The following is a 21,825-nucleotide window of genomic DNA, read 5'->3' as shown; positions in this document are numbered from 1 at the left end:
ACATGGTGGGTTGAAGGGCCTGTTTCTGTTCTGTATGACCCCATGACTCATGCCTAATAATGCAAAAGGAAAGAGATCCATCATCATAGGATCCCTACAGTGCAGAAAGAGACCATCAAGTCTGCACCAACTCTCTGACGCAGCATCTTAACCAGGCCCACCCTACTGTCCTATCACCGTAACCCCACATATTTGCCCCACTAATTCCCCTAACCTACACATCTTTGGACACTAAGGGGCAATTTAGCATGGCCAATCCACCTAATCTACACATCTTTGGACTGTGGAAGGAAACCCACGCAGGCATGGGGAGAACGTACAATCTCCCTACAGACAGTCACCCGAGCCTGTAATCAAATCCGGGTCCCTGGCGCTAATGAGGCAACAGTGCTAACCATGTCTAATTATGTCTCTCCGCAGTGTGAATTTGTGATAAGACAATTGCTATATTATTTCATCGGAAGGTGACAAGCAGAGGCTAAAGGGACACTTTTCTCTCACATGAGGAAGTGGAGTACCAGTCACCTCAGACTGACCTTGAGTAATGTACTGACTGGGTTCCAAAAAGATAGTGAAAACCCATTCACAAAATACAATATACATGAGACACTGGCCGTGATTCACTCGAATCAGGACTAAGTGCCCACAGTAAAGGGAAAACAGAAGGGATTCCCGCAGCGTCTGTCAGGTGGAATTCACCCACCCTAAAGATAAAAATGAGCCCATCCCAGGGAACCCACTGGCCAGCCCCGCTGTTCAGAGATTGGGGCACCATTTTTAAAGGACAGTCTGATCTCCACATTCGGAAACAGCCCCCCCACAATGTAATGGTGAACTCAATGCACGAGAGGAAGTGAAACCACTTAATCCCTTTAACAAACCTCAGCTGTCAATCAGTCTTTGTTGTTGGTGGCGCTCCCCTTGACCCTTCGGGTGCAGCCCGCCAGGTCCACACTGGTCATTACCGGAATCAATGCCCGGCCAGTGGATTTCCCACTGGAGAACCACAGCATAGTAGTATCCCTACAGTACAGACGGAAGCCATTCGACCCATCGAGCCTGCACCGACAACAATTCCACCCAGGCCCCCTTCCCATAACCCCACGTACTTACCCTGCTTATCCCCCTGACACTAATGGGCAATTTAGCACGGCCAATCCACCGAACCTGCACATCTTTGGAATGTGGGAGGAAACCGGAGACACGGGGAGAACATGCAAACTCCACACAGACAGTGACCCGAAGCCGGAATTGAACCTGGGTCCCTGGCGCTGTGAGGCAGCAGTGCTAACCACTGTGCCACCGTGCTGCCACGTGAATTGAAGCGGTATGCGCATTGTGGGGGGGGCAGTGAATGGGCTGCCAAATGCACTAATTGTATTACAGTTAGCGGGTTTGCATTTTAATCGGGTTGCCACCTGTACTAAGGCGGGAACCCAATCGGGACCGGCGGGGCAGGTTGGGTGAATCCCGACAGCCCTCACACCAGACAGGAATTCCGATTTTTGTCCAATGCCCCATTCAGTGGGGCATCAGGATTCCCACTGGTCAGCTTATGGTGACTCCCTCCCCCCCCCACCGCCCCACCCACCCCTTTGTTAAAAGGCTCTGCAGCTTCTTTTAAGTGAAACATTTCCTAATTCTCCTCCCGCATCCAGCAATGCACTAAGGCAGACTTTCATCTGTTTTTATAGTCAGTAATTCCTAACAGATGGCTAGGAGTAGCTTGAGGGGCGCCACTCCACATCAAGCGTGGCTGAGCAGGAGTTTCTGCCGCTCTTACCGCCAGCCGTTGGTGTGTTTGGAAGGATTTACACGTTGACACTCAACCTGTTTGACCGCGTTACGAATGCACCTTCCTCGGCCGCCAAGTCCTGGGCTGGGACTCAAACCAGAGTTTCCGGGCTCAGAGGCAGGATGCTACCCACTGCGCCACAGGACCTCCCAGTTAAGGTTTCCTAAAATGCATCTTTAAGCTACAAACAGTAGGGTGCAGTCTTAATATGCTTTACCAGAGAAGAGGTTGCTGGCTTGTATCCACAGCCCTCTAACAAAATCATAGAACCATAGAATCCCTACAGGGCGGAAGGAAGCCATTCAGCCCATCGAGCCTGCACCGACCACAATCCCATCCAGGCCCGACTCCCGTAACCTCACGCATTTGTCCTGCTAATCCCCCTGACTATAGGGTCAATTCAGCATGGCCAATCCACCTAACCCGCACATCTCTGCTACTCACGCCAGTGATGAAATGCTGGTTGGAGTTCAGATAATTTCCAACACAGAAAGAATAATCATCTGGACTGTTGTTCCATATCCTTTCATGGCTAGTTTTAAAGGGTCATTGGGAACAAGTTACCTGTCATTGTCTTGGTCAGATTCAACGCATTACACTGAAAGGAGAAAGGTGATATAATTATAGTGTACTATACTCTCTTACACCTGCGTTTTCTTTTAAATATTTTTTGCTGGAAATCTTCCACATAGATTCAACTATGCAGTCCTGTTTTTATGGCGGGGGGGAAGAAAATAAGTCAGCAATTTTCAACCAACATTGTACTCGCTGACTGTGCAGAGTGACGAACAGTTGCACAAAGTTACAAATAGCACATGATGCTTGCAGTTTGAAAAGTGGCTATGACAAACTTAGTGACTGAAAAAAACCTTCATGCTGAGTTTGCATGTACAGCCCAATTGTTAATTCTGTTTACTGCGCTGCACACTTGCTTAGTGAATAGTCAAAAGGCCAAAATGTTGCCTCATCGGCCGTGTGAAATACAGAACTTGGGAGACCAAACCATGAATTAATTCATCATAATGCCATAAGTACTAAAGTTGACAGTGTAGGGCTGCACGGTGGTTAGCACTGCTGCCTCAGAGTGCCGGAGACCCAGGTTCGATTCCAACTTTGGGTCACTGTCTGTGTGGAGTTTGCACGTTCGCCCCGTGTCTGCGCAGGTTTCCTCCGAGTGCTCCGGTTTCCTCCCAAAATGCAAAGATGGGCGGGTTAGCTTGATTGGCCGTGCTAAATTGCCTCTTAGTGTCAGGGGGACGACAGGGTAAATATGTTGTTTACGGGGATAGGGTCTGGGTGGGATTGTTGTCAGTGCAGGCTCAATGGGCCGAATGGCCTCCTTCTGCACTGTAGGGATTTCTATGATTCTAGGAGTAATTCTAGCTCCTGATTGGTTTTCTGCAGTTGAAACAATATAATAACTACATCATATCACCGATGATAATTGCTCATCAAAAGTAGTTGATTGACTTGGAAGCCCTTTGGAACATCCTGAAGTTGTGAAGCCAATGTACAAATGCGAGTTCTTACTTTCTTTGACATATTAATTTGGAGGGGGAGAGAACCATTGCAAGATACTGCAAACACAGAGCAGTTCAAATAAACCACAATTGACATGCTTTTGGTTTTTATGTTGGGTAAGGAACCTGATTTAAAAATAGGTGAAGGAATCATCAACAAAAGCACAATTGGTTTTGAAACATTCATGTGGCAGATGGTGTGAAGGAGCCAAATTAATAGCAGCGTAAAAACTCAAATGACTTGGTTGAAGTAGAAAACCTATCAAGCAACTAAAGTCAGTTTAACTGGCTGCATTAACCCAACCACAAGGAACTACAAAAGGTCGTGAATGTAGCCCAATCCATCACGCAAACCAGTCTCTCATCCATCGACTCCGTCTACACTTCCCACTGCCTCGGCAATGCAGCTAACATAACTAAGGATCCCACGCACCCCGGACATTCTCTCTTCCACCTTCTTCCTTCAGGAAAAAGATACAAAAGTCTGAGGTCACGTACCAACCGACTCAAGAACAGCTTCTTCCCTGCTGCTGTCAGACTTTTGGATGGACCTACCTCGCATTAAGTTGATCTTTCTCTACACCCCAGCTATGACTGTAATACTACATTCTCCACTCACTCCTTTCCTTCTTTATGAACGGTATGCTTTGTATAGCACGCAAGAAACAATACTTTTCGTGTATGTTAATACATGTGACAATAATAAATCAAATGAAAACCTCTTTGATTCAATGCTTCTTGGGGTTGCTGGCACTTACCATCAAAAAATAAGTTTTATTTAATAAAAAAGGAAACTGCAGGCAAGAGGGCACTATGTTTTTCAGTCCAATGAAACACAGACTGGCAGTACGGAAGACTTGCTCGCCCCTGTTGCGAAACAAACGGTATTTATATTGAGTCAAGCGCCGTACTCCATGACATCAAAGCCAAGGGGCGGGATTTTTCTGGTCGGGCCTACCCAGAGGCTGGAAATTCCCACCCGAGGTCAACGGACCTTTAAATCAGAATCCCTACAGTGCCAAAGAGGCCATTCGGCCCATCAGGTCTGCTCTGACCCTCTGACAGTATCTTATCTCTCCCCTGCCCTATCCCCATAACCCTACACATTTACCATGGCCAATACATCTAACCCGCACATCTTTGGATTGTGCAGGAAACTGGAGCACCCGGAGGAAACCCACGCAGACACGGGGAGAACATGCAAACTCCACACAGACAGTGACCCAAGCCGAGAATCGAACCCGGGACCCTGGCGCTGTGAGGCAGCAGTGCTAACCACTGTGCCACCATGCCGCCCTGAATGGCCCGTCAAATTGAAGTTGAAGTTGATTTTATCAGTGTCACAAGTAGGTTTACATTAACACTGCAATGAAGTTGCTGTGAAAATCCCCTAGTCGCCACACTCTGGCGCCTGTTCGGGTACACTGAGGGAGAATTTAGCACGGTCAATGCACCTAACTAACCAGCACGCCTTTCGGACTGTGGGAGGAAACCGGAGCACCCGGAGGAAACCCACGCAGACACGGGGAGAACGTGCAAACTCCACACAGACAGTGACCCAAGCGGAGAATCGAACCCGGGACCCTGGCGCTGTGAGGCAGCAGTGCTAACCACTGTGCTGCCCTATTTTGTGTTTGCCACAACGATTTCTACAGTGGGCGGGACCAGAAAGTTTACCTGAGGGTCTTTATGGAAGCCAGTGTTTAGATGGCCAAACTAGCAGGAAGTTTTCTTGAAGTAGAAGCAGCTCTGAAGGTTCATAATTTGTTACGGTGAGCGGGCGGGTAAGTGAAGCTGAGTGCACGAAAAGAACAACCATGATCTTATTGAATGGCAGAGCGGGCTCGAGGGGCCAAATGGCCGACTCCTGCTCCTAGATCGTACGTTCTTATAATTTGATATAGTTTGGGCAATCGCACTTGGACAAGCCGTAGAAGTGGTAAACTCAAACTCCCAGACCATTACAATTGGGAGAATTTGTACATAAGATAAGCAACGAACCTTAATAAAAATACATGTAATTTATCCAGACCTCACCTGTTACTGGGAAAAAACAGAACAGTTGGAAATCGGTCAACCATATACTCCCACGGAAGGTCGTTTTTGGCAACATTGATTCTGAAAGCACAAGGGCAACTTAGTGAATGAGCTTCAAATCCTGTGGAAAGAGAGCACTTAAAAAAAAAGCAAATTAGGATCCATTTTCCTTCTGAACAAGTGGCTGAAGAATTTATATAACATTGATGAATACATTTGTAGCGACTGGAAAAATGTGCAGCCGTACAATACAATGCATTTCACTTCTTTGCAAGAGGTTTTGTTTCCGAAATCCCTTGATGGCGTGTATTGCTGGAAGTTAGTGACTTACAGATCATTTGCAGTTCGAAAAAAAATACTTTTTTGCAAACTTTTGGCAAGTTACAAAAAGCAAAACGTTTTATTTCACCAATTTCTGACATTCTTTATCTCAAAGTGCCAAGACAATCTCTTTAACAAAAAGAGATTGCCAAATGATAAATCAGCCTTAAAACAATGTCCCGGCACTGTGCAGAGTTCCACAAAACATACGTTCTTCACATAGCTGGTTCTAAAAATAGCATGATTATTGCCCTGCTGGCTGATCTGTGAAGTATTGCTAAGTAATCAACTGTCATCTAAACTATTGAGCCAGATTCTGTACGGTTAAGCAGGCGATCCGAGATGCTGATCCCTTGTACAAGTTTTTCCAAGTTCAAACATTTATTACAATAGGTTTTAAATATTTTAACTAGATCCTCCTCAGTTGGGAAATGGAGTATACAGAATCTGGAAAGCCATAGTAACTAAACATCTCCAACAAGGCACAAGAAAATGATTTGCACCTGCAATGGCCCTGATTACATCCCTCAGAAATGTCTTAATGCACGTCACTTGCTGTGAATCAGTGAAGTGTAACAGTTGCTATATAGAAAAATGAAGCAGCTGTTCTGTTCACAGGAAGACCCAAGTCAGCCAGGGCCCAAAGGACTAGTTAATCAGTTGGAGCAGGCAGGGAATGTTGAACAGAAAACACACAATGTCATTGGGACTTTTAAAGTCTGGCTGAAAATGCAGGCAGGCCTTTGTTTACCAGCTCACTTGAAACGCAACACATGAGAAATGTAGCACTTCCTCATACCGTACTGGTAGCTAGACTAGCTTACATGCTCAATCTCCAGAGTTAGCTTAAACTCACCGTCTTCTTGGGTTCCAGTGAGTGCTTTTTAAAAAAATTAATTCATGGGACATGGGCGTCGTTGGCTGGCCAGCATTTATAGCCCATCCCTAGTTGCCCAAGGGCAGTTGAGAGTCAACCACATTGCTGTGGCTCTGGAGTCACATGTAGGCCATGCTAGGTAAGGATGACAGGTATCCTGTAGGGTTTTTCTGACAGTGGACAATGGTTTCATAGTCATCAGTAGATTAATTCCAGATATTTTTTATTGAATTCAAATTCCACCATCTACTGTGGCGGGATTCAAACCTGGGTCCCCAGAACATTAGCTGAGTTTCTGGATTAATAGTCTGGCGATAATACCAGGAGGCCAATGCCTCCCCTTTCAGCATGACAAAATTAGAGAACTCTAACCTCTTCCCCTCTCCAATGCTCCACCCCACACCCATCCCAAAATATTAAAGTTAGTTTCACCTTTAAAGATTATCATAACTTCGAGAAATAAATGACCTTCATGTTACAGTTTTGAGACATCACAGAGCACAGAAACCCTACAGTGCAGAAAGAGGCCATTCGGCCCACCGAGTCTGCACCGACCACAATCCCACCCAGGCCCTACCCCCATATCCCTACATATTTACCCACTAATCCCTCTAACCTACGCATCCCAGGACACTAAGGGCAATTTTAGCATGGCCAATCAACCTAACCCGCACATCTTTGGACTGTGGGAGGAAACCGGAGCACCCGGAGGAAACCCACGCAGACACGAGGAGAATGTGCAAACTCCACACAGACAGTGATCCAAGCCAGGAATCGAACCCAGGTCCCTGGAGCTGTGAAGCAGCAGTGCTAACCACTGTGCTACCTTGCCGCCCCAATCTTATAGCTTATGGTCTTATAGCTGGTCTGCCAAAGACCAAATTAAAGAAGACATCTCGCCAAAGAGGGCAAAACGTATAGGCTTTCTGGCCCTATCCCGTTGCCAATACATAACATCTCAGGAGGAAGCTCACAAAGAAAGAAATGGAATATAACACACACAAAAAAAACAAATTTGTGTAACACAAGTTTGTATAAAACAAGACTCGATAGAAGTCTGGGATTACTTGTCTCACAAATAGTTTATATGTATTTCATTAATGCTGATCAAACAGACTGACTAGAATAAGGCGACAGGATATTTTGGAAGCAGTGATGATGCTGGAGTAGGCGTATTGCGGGAAACAGGCAGCAAGACACAAATAGGCAAAAGAAAAGCAGGGCAGGGAAATGTACAAAATGTTGTTCTGAAACAACTGCAAGTACTTCTTACCTGGCTATTACGATGCCATCGTTGGCATGGAAGAGACGGGCAACCTGAATAAACACATGATTGAGAGCAGTGCAAAATCCACACCATTGAGTGTAGTAGAGTAGCAAGACATTCTGCAAGAGAAAACAGTATGGCAACAAGTCAGCACAGTATAATCCAAAGACTTAAACCAAGACAATATGATTATGTTGCCTTGTGTCTACCTATTTGTTTGGACCATTGGGGGAAGGAAGAGCGACTGTTCCCCACGTTCAATGCAGCTTTTTCTTTAACTAAACCATGCTAATTTGACGCTGTACATAAGCGAACATGGGTTGATGAAAGTATCTGCTGTTAGCATTTTCTTTTTGTAATGACTTCAATCAGGCCATTGAGGTTGGCTGACTGGAGTAGGAACTCCCTGATTAAGGAGTCAATTGATGGGCCAATCAGGGAGTCTTTTCCTTGTATTTAACCGGGAGTGTCAGTTCCTCTGGCACTCCCGAAGGTAGACGGCTGACTGATAGCACTCCGTGTACTCCTGTTGGAATTGTAATTAAAGGGATTTTAGTGAAGGGACTTCTACCTCCGAAAACTTATTGCACTTTTACACATATTTATAATTTTGCTACCAATAGCAAACAGCATTGTTTTGTCCCCCAATTCTTGATTTGAGATGGAGATTTTTATAGCGGTAATTAGTGCCTCACAAGACAATTTCTTTTAACCCAATTACATGTTTCAATGACCTGCTTTTAGCTACCCATTCAAAAGGAAGAAGTTTGAAAAAAAAAGTGAAAAATACCATTTAAATGTATGGCTGCCAGATTTAAGTAAGCTGACTTTAAAATTCACTTTGGTGTTCCAGTAATACTTTGTGGTCAGAAAGCTAAAAACAAACACTTTTTAAAGAATGCAACTTCAGCACAATTCAAAAGCAGACCCCGTGAACAGGTTACTGGCTAAAGTGGCAAACAGAGGTTCTCTGTGTGCCTTCCAGCATGAACTAGATCAGGTTGTCATTGAGAAAAAAACCAGGTCTTATACAAGATAGGGAACATACGAGGTGGTGTTTAGAAGGTCTAATTAGTTTCCTGGACAAATATTGATCATCTAGTTTAAGGTTAAGTTTTATGTTTGTTTTATCAGTGTCACAAATAGGTTTACACTAACACCGCAATGAAGTTACTGTGAAAATCCTCTAGTCGCCACATTCCGGCACCTGTTCGGGGACACCGAGGGAGAATTTAGCATGGCCAATGCACCTAACCAGCACCTCTTTCGGATTGTGGGGGGAAACCGGAGCACCCGGAGGAAACCCACGCAGACGCGGGGAGGACATGCAGACTCCACACAGACAGTGACCCAAGCTGGGGATTGAACCCAGGTCCCTGGTTCTGTGAGGCAGCAGTGCTAACCACTGTGCAGCCGTGCCACCCCAAAGCCTAAAGCAGGCGGAGAGGTGGGTGGAGAGGAATTTCCGAGGCTTTCATTTTACTGATTAAAAACAAAAACAGAATCATGGTCCCCATGCGCTTTAAAATGACTTTAGAAAATTTATGCTTTTCAAACCTGCATTTTGAAAATATTTCCATTTAATAAAGTGTTGTTTACCTCCCAGACCCCTTTTCCACAAATGGTCACGATGAACAAGTTTTATTATGCTTCAGCTAGTTAAGACAATGCCCACAGGATAGTAAAAAGAGTGGCTAAACCATCAAGGTTTGAAATAAGTATTGAGATAAATAGGAGACATTTTCCACTGTGACCCATCAGGGCAAAACTTACTAGTTGCTGAAAGAATACCACGGATTCAGAAAACTGAACAGTTTATGTATTGATGTCTGCATAGCTGTCTGCAATGATTGTGCATGCAAACTAGACAGGAACTACAACTACCGCCACTAATAAAGCAAACGGCTGATGAAAGGTTAACAGCCTGAAACGTCAACTCTGTTTCTCTCCACAGATGCCTCCTGACCTTAGAATCTTAGAATCTTAGAATCCCTACAGCACAGAAAGAGGCCATTCGGCCCATCGAGTCTGCACCGACCACAATCCCACCCAGGCCCTACCCCCATATATTTACCCACTAATCCCTCTAACCTATGCATCCCAGGACACTAAGGGCAATTTTAGCATGGCCAATCAACCTAACCCGCACATCTTTGGACTGTGGGAGGAAACCGGAGCACCCGGAGGAAACCCACGCAGACACGAGGAGAATGTGCAAACTCCACACAGACAGTGACCCAAGCCAGGAATCGAACCCAGGTCCCTGGAGCTGTGAAGCAGCAGTGCTAACCACTGTGCTACCGTGCCGCCCAGTTTTTTTTTACAGAACAAGGAGCATAGTGGAGGACATGCCCCTGTCTACATCAATCGGGACGAAGTGGAAATGACCGAGAGCTTCAAGTTTTTAGGTGTCCAAATCACCAACAACCTGTCCTGGTCCCCCCATGCCAACGCTGTAGTTAAGAAAGCCCACCAACGCCTCTACTTTCTCAGAAGGCTAAGGAAATTAGTTATGACTCTGACCAACTTTTACAGATGCACCATAGAAAGCATTCTTTCTCATTGTATCATAGCTTAGTATGGTTCCTACTCTGTCCAAGACTGCAAAAGCCACAAAGGGTCGTGAGCAAAGCTCAGTCCATCACGCAATCCAGTCTCCCATCCATCGACTCTGTCTACACTTGCCGCTGCTTCAGAAAAGCAGCCAGCATAATCGAGGACCCCACGCACCCCGGACATTCTCTCTTCCACCTTCTTCCATCAGGAAAAAGATACAAAAGTCTGAGGTCGCGTACCAACCGACTCAAGAACAGCTTCTTCCCTGCTGCCATCAGACTTTTGAATGGACCTACCTCGCATTAAGTTGATCTTTCTCTACATCCTAGCTATGACTGTAACACTACATTCTGCGCTCTCTCCTTTCCTTCTCTAAGTACAGTCTGCTTTGTCTGTATAGCGCGCAAGAAACAACACTTTTCACTGTAAACTAATACGCGACAATAATAAATCAAATCAAAAACATATAAACAAATGTTACTGATTTTTCCAAATCCAACAAGAACAAAAAAAACCCAAAGAAGCACCTCCTACATGACATCAGAACTAAAATATGCTCAACTTAAGAACAGCATTCCCAGCATGTTTACAAAAGACAGGCTATACTCAAAACAAGATTTGCCATGTGAATCTACACAATGGGTGAATGGGACTACAGAGAGCCAGCAGGGGCTTAATGGGTCAAATGGCCACCTTTTGTGCTGTAGTGACTAGGGCAAAAAAAAATCAACAAGACATACCAGCTCCTTTTAGCTAATATCTGTCTCTGCACTTTATGCTTCATAACTGCTCAAAGCCAGACTTGTGCAGTCCTGTTCTATGGAATGACTAAATCTTGCCACAGCCCTCATCACCTAACCAGGTCACCGAAGAGGAATTTCGCATGAAGCAGCTGCCTCTTACAGCAACTTTAAACAAAGGAATGAACAAGGGAGAAACACAGAGGTTGTGGTGGTTGCACATAATATATTTGTTTGCAAAAATAGCAACAATTAATTAGATAGTGTGCGTAAGGGTAATAGACCTGAAGGTTCAATTCCCAGTGTGTATTAAGTCAACCATTAGATAGGGTGTTACAATTACGTTTCAGAAGCCTCAGGTTAGGGAGTGAGGGAACAAGAATGAAGTGTGCCAGGATTGCCACTCTCACACACTCTCCCAACTGTGGCCAATTCAGGAAACTGTGGGGCGTGGAAATCAGGTGAGAACAAGATTAAGCTCAGCAGTGACGACAAGTCTGGTGGAAAAGCTAACGCATCTAGGTTGAAAACAGGATTTAAATGGTCATTTGGGATACCAATGGGCTGCCAGAATTGTACCATAGCATTAACTCCCCCTTTGAGGACACAAGGGAATCATGCAGTCTGATAGTTTAACAAATAAATAGAACAGTTTAATGGTGGACTTGTATCTGCTCCAAACTCCTCAATATAGCCAAACATTGAGCAATAAAGTTGGCCTCAGTATCAGCAGGAGGGTGGCAGGGAAAAAAGAATCCCAAGTAACCAGGGGTCTTGCTTCTTTTACTCTCCAATGGCTATGTAGACATCAAAGTAAAAACTGGGCTCCAGATACAGGCCTGAATTTTATGCTCCCCCCTCTCAGTGGATCCTGAGCTGGAGGGGGTAAGGATTTCATGCTGGGATAGGTGGGGCCTTGGGTGGGAAGCCCGCCCTTGCCCCGATAAACGTCCTTAATAGCCTTTTCCCGTCCAGTCTCAATTTTTAGGCTGGTGGATGGATGAGAGATCAGGGTGAGGGAGAAACTCAAAAGTGAACAAAGTTCAATATCAGACAGGGAAGGAGGCAGGGGAACCCTCCATCATCCTGACTAGTGGGGGTGGCACCCTCCCCTTAGGGCCCAGAAAACTCCCTAACTTCTCCGACAACATCTCAAAACTGTGTACAGTTCTGGTCACCCTATTATAGAAAGGATATTAATAAATTAGAAAGAGTACAGAAAAGATTTACTTGGATTCTACCAGGACTTGATGGTTTGAGTTATAACGAGAGGCTGGATAGACTGGGACTTTTTTTCTCTGGAGCCTAGGAGGCTGAGGGGCGATCGTATAGAGGTCTATAAAATAATGAGGGGCATAGATCAGCTAGATAGTCAATATCTTTTCCCAAAGGTAGGAGAATCTAAAACTAGAGGGCATAGGTTTAAGGTGAGAGGGGCAAGATACGAAAGGGTCCAGAGGGGCAACTTTTTCCACACAGAGGTGAGTGTCTGGAACAAGCTGCCAGAGGCAGTAGTAGAGGCGGGTACAATTTTGTCTTTTACAAAGCGTTAGTTACATGGGTAAGATGGGTATAGAGGGAGGTGGGCCAAATGTGGATAATTGGGACTAGCTTTAGGGTTTAAAAAAAAAAGGCGGCATGGAAAAGTTGGGCCAAAGGGCCTGTTTCCATGCTGTAGACTTCTATGACTCTAAATGCCTTCCTTCCCCCACTCCCCCTCCCCTCCCCCTTTCCTCTGGTCCCTGACACGAAGCTGCAGCCAGCTAGCTGGCCTCTTTGAGCCACTGCAGCACTGTTCCTGAAGTGACTGGGAAACCGCACTCCGAGGCAGGACTTCTCCCCAGTGAAGGGCTGAAGTACTGCCGTCTGCCAATCAATGCTTGCTCGGGTGTGAAATGGCACCGGTGCTTCTAGAGTTGGCCGAGCCTCCGCCATCCTGAAAATTAAGGCCATGATGCCTTGTCTCCCCTAACAGACATCATCTAGCCTCATAGCTGAAGGATACCAATGCCTGCGCAAACCACACACCACCTTCAACTTTGGAGGCAAAAAGCAGTTTTAAAATCTCATGACAAAAATACATTGTCTTGTCAAACTGCGATGTTTCTTCATAATGGTTCAGGAATGGCTAGCTGTGTGATACAGAACCTCATTTTTATTCATCGTTAGATCTGAGCTTGCAAAACTGAAAAAAACTGCAGTGGAAACAAATCAGCAGAAGGCCTGAATGAATTTTGCTGAACAGCGCCCAGCTGGCACAGGCAAAGTGTCCAAGGACCAACTATTAGCTTAAGTATTTTTATAGGGAAATAGAAACTGGCCTTAAAGAAGGTGCTTTTAAAAAATTCATTCATGGGACATGGGCATCGCTGGCTGGCCAGCATTTATTGCCCATCCCTAGTTGCCCTTGAGAAGGTGGTGGTGAGCTGCCTTCTTGAATCGCTGCAGTCCATGTTCTGTGGATTGACCCGCAGTGCTGTTAGGGAGGAAATTCCAGGATTTTGAGCCAGCAATTGCAAAGGAATGGCGCTATATATTTCCAAGTTAGGATAGTGAGTGGCTTGGATGGGAACTTGCAGGTGGTGGTGTTCCCATGTATCTGCTACCCTTGTCCTTCTAGATGGAAGTGGTCGTGGGTTTGGAAGGTGCTGTCTAAGGATCTTTGGTGAATTGCTGCACTGCATCTTGTAGATAGTACACACTGCTGCTACTGAGCGTCGGTGGTGGAGAGAGTGGATGTTTGTAGATGTGGTGCCAATCAAGCGGGCTGCTTTGTCCTGGATGTTGTCAAGTCCTTGAGTATTGTTGGAGCTGCACCCATCCGGGCAAGTGGGGGGGGTATTCCATCACACTCCTGACTTGTGCCTTGTAGATGGTGGACAGGCTTTGGGGAGTCAGGTGGTGAGTTACTCACCGCAGAATTCCTAGCTTCTGACCTGCTCTTGTAGCCACTGAGTTTATGTGGTGAGTCCAGTTGAGTTTCTGGTCAGTGGTAACCTCAAGGATGTTGACAGTGGGGGATTCAGTGATGGTAACACCATTCAATGTCAAGGGGCGGTGGTTAGGGTGGCACGGTGGTTAGCACTGCTGCCTCACAGCACCAGGGACCCGGGTTCAATTCCCGGCTCGGGTCACTGTATGTGTGGAGTTTGCACGTTCTCCCCGTGTCTGCGTGGGTTTCTTCCGGGTGCTCCGGTTTCCTCCCACAATCCAAAAAACATGCTGGTCAGGTGCATTGGCCATGCTAAATTCTCCCTCAGTGTAACCCGAACAGGCGCTGTAGTATGGCAACTAGGGGATTTTCACAGTAACTTCATTGCAGTGTTAATGTAAGCCGACTTGTAACTAATAAATGAACTTTTAAAGTGTCTCTTATTGGTGATGGTCATTGCCTGGCATTTGTGTGGCGCGAATGTTATTTGCCACTAAGCCTGGATATTGTCCAGATCTTGTTGCATACATAATCTTTCAAACTGAACATCATAGTGACCACAGTAACAAAAACATACAATGGGATCTTCAACAGAACATACGGGTTGTGACCAAAACATGAAAATTGAGATAAGGCAACAACATAAATTAGAGGTTCACCTTTTCAGCATCCAGTACTATGCTGTCAAATGTCTGAGTTGTTACTTCGGCAATTAAATATTTTTCCTGAGCTTGAGACTTGGCTCCAGCAATAAGATGCCGATTTAATGGACTGTATATTCTACTGTAATCCTTTATGATGCTTTCTGCAACAAGAAAATGATATAGTAAACGTCAAGTAAATTAATACATTTCTGACTGCACGCGTTAGCTGAACTACAACTTACATTCCAGCTTTAACAGACTTCAATTCATAAAGAAAATCACAATTCGAAGGTGGGACAATAAAAGATAGAGTATCTTAAGTACCTGGGAACAACAGAGTCTGGATTTTAGTGAAAGAAAATGCTTGTTGCAGTCTTACTCAAGGTTCACAGAACAAACCGCTGTACAATTTGTCACTGAGTCATTAAGTCTGAAACAAATAGGTTGTGTAGAAAATTGGAAAAGGAATAAGGATGTTCGTTTAAAGATTGAGGTGGCAGTAAATCATTGACACAAAAGTAGAGAAAGCTTTAATCGCCACTTGAGTATACTTAACACAGATATTTGTTCCTGAGGCAATTAGATTGTCCCATGGATGAGGGGCTGGGTAGCTTGGATTTATATTCTCTCTGGAGTTTATAGAAGAATGTGAGACAATCGCATTGAAACGTTCCCGATTATGAAGAGGTTTGACCGTTTTTTTAAAGTTTATTTATTAGTGTCACAAGCAGGCTTACATTTACACTGCAATGAAGTTACTGTGAAAATCCTCTAGTCGCCACACTCCAGCGTCTGTTTGGGCGGCACGTTGGCACAATGGTTAGCACTGCTGCCTCACGGTGCCAGGGACCCGGGTTTGATTCCGGCCTCGGGCCACTGTTTGTGTGGAGTTTGCACGTTCTCCCCGTGTCTGCGTGGGTTTCCTCGGGTGCTCCGGTTTCCTCCCACATTCTGAAAGATGTGCTGGTTAGGTGTATTGAACCAAACAGGCGCTGGGTTGTGGCGACGAGGGACATTTCACAGTAACTTCATTGCAGTGTTAATGTAAACCATACTTGTGACTAATAAACTTCTAAACTTCACTGAGGGAGAATGTAGCATGGCCAATGCACCTAACCAGTCTTTTGACTGTGGGAGGAAACCGGAGCACCCGGAGGAAACTCACGCAGACATGGGGAAGAACGTGCAAACTCCACACAGACAGTGACCCAAGACGGGAATTGAACCCGGGTCCCTGGCGCTGAGAGGCAGCAGTGCTAACCACTGTGCCACCATGCCACCCAGAGGTAGCTTGTTTTCCCAGGCTGGGGAATCTAAAACACAGCGGCACAGTTTCAGGATAAAAGGGTGATCATTTAGGACTGAGATGAGGAGAAATGTCTTCACTTTAGAGGGGTGTGAATACTTGGAATTCTCTATCCCTGAGGGTTGTGGATGCATTGTCATCGAGTATATTCAAGGCTAAGATAGACATATTTAAATCTCTCAGAGAATCAAGGAATATGGAGAGCAGGCGGAAAAGTGGAATTGAAGCCCAAAATCCGCCATGCCGGACCATATGGTCTTCTCCTGTTCCTATCTCAAAGGGGTTGAGATCCATTGTCTATTATGCACATTCCACACTCCGATAAGCAGAAAAAAACAAACTAATCTAAGACAGAAGACAGAGGGTGTTTGTAGAGGGTTGTTTTTCAAACAGGAAGCCTGTGACCAGTGGTGTGCCTCAGGGATCAGTGCTGGGTCCATTGTTATTTGTTATTTATATTAACGATTTGGATGAGGATTTATGGGGCATTGTTAGTGAGATTGCAGATGACACCAAGATTGGTGGCAGAGTGAACAGTGAAGAAGGTTATCTAGGATTGCAACGGGATCTTGATCAATTGGGCCAGTGGGCCGATGAATGGCAGATGGAATTTAATTTAGATAAATGTGAGATGATGCATTTTGGTAGATCGAATCGGGGCAGGACTTACTCAGTTAATGGTAGGGTGTTGTGGGGACAGTTATAGATCAAAGAGATCTGGGAGTACAGGTTCATAGCTCCTTGAAAGTGGGGTCACAGGTGCACAGGGTAATGAAGAAAGCATTCGCATGCTTGGTTTCATTGGTCAGAACATTGAATACAGGAGTTGGGATGTCTTGTTGAAGTTGTACAAGACATTGGTAAGGCCACACTTGGAATACTGTGTACAGTTCTGGTCACCCTGTTATAGAAAGGATATTATTAAACTAGAAAGAGTGCAGAAGAGATTTACTAGGATGCTACCGGGGTTTGATGGTTTGAGTTATAAGGAGAGGCTGGATAGACTGGGACTGTTTTCCCTGGAGTGTAGGAGGCTTAGGAGTAATCTTATAGATATCTATAAAATAATGAGGGGCATAGATAAGGTAGACAGTCAACTTCTCTTCCCAAAGGTAGCGGAGTCCAAAACTAGAGGGCATAGGTTTAAGGTGAGAGGGGAGAGATACGAAAGGGTTCAGTGGGGCAGTTTTTTCACACAGAGGGTGGTGAGTGTCTGGAACAAGCTGCCAGAGGCAGTAGTAGAGGTGGGTACAATTTTGTCTTTTAAAAAGCATTTAGACAATTACATGGGTCAGAGGGATATGGGTGGGCCAAATGCAGGCAATTGAGGCTAACTTAGTGGTAAAAACTGGGCGGCATGGACAAGTTGAGCCGAAGGGCCTGTTTCCATGCTGTAAACCTCTATGACTCAATTAAGGGTTATATATGATACAACACATTTAATCCTCTTGGGCATTTTAACTGATCATATCGAGATAATATACTGCAGTTTAGAACAGTGATAACATTTCTGAAGATGGGCCTATTGGAGTAGCGCATTCTACCCCAGTGTTATGGATAGGTCAGCATATGGCTACATGTTCATAACATAGCAAGCTGCGCAGCCAAAGTGCGAATAGCGAGATCCCACAAACAGCAATGCGATAACATTCAGCTTTAGTGATGGTAACTTGAGGGATGAATACCAGTCAGAACATCGGGGAGATCTCCCCTGCTCTCCTTCGAATAGTATCATAGGATCTTTAATGCCCGCCTGAGGGGGCAGCCTCTGTTTAACATTTCAGCCGAATGATAGACATTCAATATCCCTCTGCAAGTCTTGAGGCAATGTGATGGCTGGTCTTTCAAACACGGGGAACAATGATGCCAAGGCAGATTCTATCCTCACCTGGTAGGCATACTCCCAAAGCAGGTTGCAATCATAAGACCATAAGACAAGGGAGCAGAATTAGGCCACTCGGCCCATCGAGTCTGCTCCGCCATTCAATCATGGCTGATATTTTTCTCATCCCCATTCTTTGATTTTGATTTGATTTATTATTGCCACAGGTATTAACATAGTGAAAAGTATTGTTTCTTGCCGCTATACAGACAAAACATACCATTCATAGAGAAGGAAACGAGAGAGTGCAGAATGTAGTGTTACAGTCATAGCTAGGGTGCAGAGAAAGATCAACTTAATGCAAGGTAAGTCCATTGAAAAGTCTGACAGCAGCAGGGAAGAAGCTGTTCTCGAGTCGGTTGGCACGTGACTTCAGACTTTTGTATCTTTTTCCCCAAGGGAAGAAGGTGGAAGAGAGAATGTCCGGGGTGCATGGGGTCCTTAATTATGCTGGCTGCTTTGCCGAGGCAGCGGGAAGTGTAGACAGAGTCAATGGATGGGAGGCTGGTTTGCGTGATGGATCCTGCCTTTTCCCCATAACCCCTAATCCCTTTATTAATCAAGAAAGAATCAAGTGTGGGCAATAAAAGGTCAATATTTAACATTACTTGTGGGGGGCTCAATAAAGTCAAAAACTAAACCCAAAATATTCAGAAGACCCAATGGTTCACCTTTGATCATGTTAAGCTGCAGAAGCATTCATATCCAACATAACATTTTTATGCCTCCATTGACAGGATCAATCCTGACTGTTCCCAAAGAAGTGTGATGCAAATCTGATCGTGAAATATTCCCTGTTATTTCTATTGTCATTTGAGAAAGTTAATGCAAAATTAAAGACATTAGATGACAAATTTAAGCATTTTTGCACAAACTTTAGCTTGGTGGTCTTAATTTCATCATTGAATCATAGAATCCCTACAGGAGGTGGCCATTCAGCCCATCGAGTCTGCATTGTTAACAATCCCACCCAAGCCCTATCCCCATAACCCCATTTACCCTGCTAGACCCCTGGCACCATAGGGCCTTTTAGCATGGCCAATCAACCTAACCCGCACATCTTTGGACTGTGGGAGAAAACCGGAGCACCTGGAGGAAACCCACGCAGACACGGGGAGAACGTGCAGACTCCGCACAGACAGTCTCCCAAGTTGGGAATCGAACCCAGGTCCCTGGCGCAAAGAGGCAGCAGTGCTAACCACTGGGCCATTGCATGCAAAGTATGCAAATGGCGGAAAAGAAATACTGTTCAGGAATTACAAAAGGTTTCTGCTGAGGCTCAGCTATGGTAAGAATAAGTGAAAGTCAAGCATAACTCGTACTAGGATTGAACCTTTATTTTCTATCCTAGATAGGGAAATACAGTCATTGTCCTCTTGTAGAAATTCTTGCCATCCACAATCGTCTGTAACTACACGGATAGCCCACAACCGGGATGGCACGGTAGCACAGTGGTTAGCACTGCTGCTTCACAGCTCCAGGGTCCCGGGTTCGATTCCCGACTCGGGTCACTGTCTGTGTGGAGTTTGCACATTCTCCTCGTGTCTGCGTGGGTTTCCTCCGGGTGCTCCGGTTTCCTCCCACAGTCCAAAGATGTGCGGGTTAGGTTGATTGGCCAGGTTAAAAATTGCCCCTTAGACTCCTGAGATGCGTAGGTTAGAGGGATTAGCGGGTAAAATATGTGGGGGTAGGGCCTGGGTGGGATTGTGGTCGGTGCAGACTCGATGGGCCGAATGGCCTCCTTCTGCACTGTAGGGATTCTATGATTCTATGAACCAAGTCTACATTACTGCAGCGATTTGATTCAAAACACCCAATTATATCACAGCAGGTTAACTCAGGGAGCTGGGCATGAAGTGAGTGAGAGACAGCAGCAAATAGTCAATGCCCTAAATAGCAAGGTTATTGAGTAAGACTGAGAAATATCTGTGCGCATAATACCAAAATGGTCAAAACAGATGGAGAGCTCAATTGAATCTACCTGGAGAGATGAGGTATGTACATGTCTTCAAGGTTGCAAGGAAAATTCAGTACGCAAATTTAGAATGAAATTTGAATCCATGATTTCCGAAGGTAAATGGTAGATTATGTCGAACAGACCAAATTGCCCTTGAAATTCATTCCAGGTTCATTCATAGAACATAACAGCACAGTACAGGCCCTTCGGTCCTCGATGTTGCGCCGACCAGTGGAACCAATCTAAAGCCCCTCTAATCTACACTATTCCAATATCATCCATATGTTTATCCAATATCATCCATATGTTTATCCAATAACCATTTGAATGCTCTTAATGTTGTCCTTTGACTTTCAAATTAAATGGGCAAGAGAGAAAATTTGATCAATTTTATGGGTGGCACAGTGGTTAGCACTGCTGCCTCACAACGCCACAGATCCAGGTTCAATTCCGGCCTCGGGTCACTGTCTGTGTGGAGTTTGCACTTTCTCCGTGTCTGCGTGGGTTTCCTCCGGGTGCTCCGGTTTCCTCCTACAGTCCAAAGATGTGCGGATTAGGTTGATTGGCCATGCTAAATTGCCCCTTAGTGTCAGGGGGATTAGGAGAGTAAATATGTGGGGTTACAGGGATAGGATTGTTGTCAGTGCAGGCTCAATGGGCCAAATGGCCTCCTTCTGCTCTGTAGATTCTATGAAAATTAAACTTAAATGAAACAGCACAGAAATTGGATTGGAATCTGTTAACTGGAACGAAAAAGAGATTAAAATCAACAATATACAAGTATATAAAGTATTTCCTTTGGGTTTCCTACGGGTGCTCCGGTTTCCTCCCACAGTCCGAAAGACATGCTGGTTAGGGTGCATTAGCCGTGGTAAATTCTCCCTCAGTGTACCCGAACAGGCGCTGGAGTATGGCGACTAGGGGATTTTCACAGTAACTTCATTGCAGTGTCAATGTTAGCCTACTTGTGACTAATAAATAAACTTTATAAAGTATTATAGATCTCCAAAATTGCAGTCACATTCAATATATTTTTTTCAGGATACGTACCAATGGAAGATTTATCAAGGACCTGCTTTTGGTCAAGGACGTAATGAACTTCATCCCATAGATCAATTATTGTCGCAAATTCTTGCACTTGTGCAGATTCATGAGCTCCTAATCTAGTGGCAAACCTCCAGTGCAAATTTGAATCCATCAGGTAAAAATTAAGAGTTTTGTTTGTATTACAGTTCAGTCCTGTAATACGGCTTTGACTATGGTGCAGATCTAAAAGAGTGGATACTCTGTCCTCAATGTGAGGAAAGCCTTGGGAAATTATTCCACTCCTGTGCTCTGCGTTGGAAAACAGTTCTGAAGAGTTAAGGGCATTAATTTGTTCAGACTGAAACGAACTGCTGAATGTCCTGCAGCAAACAGTGTAATAGTTAAAAGGGTTGTAGTAGCTCAAAATATTGCTACACCCCACAGGGTTTGATTGCAGGTGAAGAAATGTTTCTTCTCTGAGGTAGAATGAATCCAGCGCTGCCTCCATCGCCACGAAGTTGCACTGGGGAACTTGGACCACACTTGGTCGAAATCCAACTGTCTGGTTGATGCACAACTCACAGACGTTGCGAGTTCGGGATACAGGGTGCCACTGGGGAAGCATTATTGTGCTACAACAAGGTTTCCTAGTCTGGGAGGAAGTTCCCGCTACAGGTGGAGAGGATACTGGGGACTGATCTTCTTGGTCAGCCTGCCCGGTCTCTTCCATGTACTGCAGCACACGCTGAACGGCCTCGCTATTGTTACAGTTGTGATATTTAAGAGCAACTTCAGTTACCTGAATAAAAGAGAAGGAAAAAAAAAATCAACGGAATGTTTCACAGAAACAATCATGATGGTACTCTGACATTAAGCATTCAGATAAGAACATAAGAACTAGGAGCAGGAGTAGGCCATCTGGCCCCTCGAGCCTGCTCCGCCATTCAATAAGGTCATGGCTTTAA

At 45.1% G+C, this 21,825-nt stretch overlaps 1 protein-coding gene across 3 annotated transcripts in view; it reads right to left on the bottom strand.

The window, feature by feature from the left end:
• The window catches only part of txndc11 (thioredoxin domain containing 11), a 103,828-nt gene that overhangs the window by 11,845 nt on the left and 70,158 nt on the right, over positions 1–21,825 (bottom strand). For all 3 annotated transcript variants that reach the window (XM_078240756.1, XM_078240758.1, XM_078240757.1), the window contains 4 exons: positions 20,885–21,659; positions 14,705–14,850; positions 7,824–7,936; positions 5,353–5,433 (listed from right to left, as the gene is read on the bottom strand). In XM_078240756.1, the coding sequence (XP_078096882.1) occupies positions 5,353–5,433; positions 7,824–7,936; positions 14,705–14,850; positions 20,885–21,659 (1,115 nt within the window). The remainder of the gene's footprint in view (positions 1–5,352; positions 5,434–7,823; positions 7,937–14,704; positions 14,851–20,884; positions 21,660–21,825) is intronic.

Source organism: Mustelus asterias, chromosome 23 (genome assembly GCF_964213995.1).
Source record: "Mustelus asterias chromosome 23, sMusAst1.hap1.1, whole genome shotgun sequence".
Lineage (NCBI taxonomy): Eukaryota > Metazoa > Chordata > Chondrichthyes > Carcharhiniformes > Triakidae > Mustelus > Mustelus asterias.
This window is presented reverse-complemented; position numbering and strand designations above follow the sequence as displayed.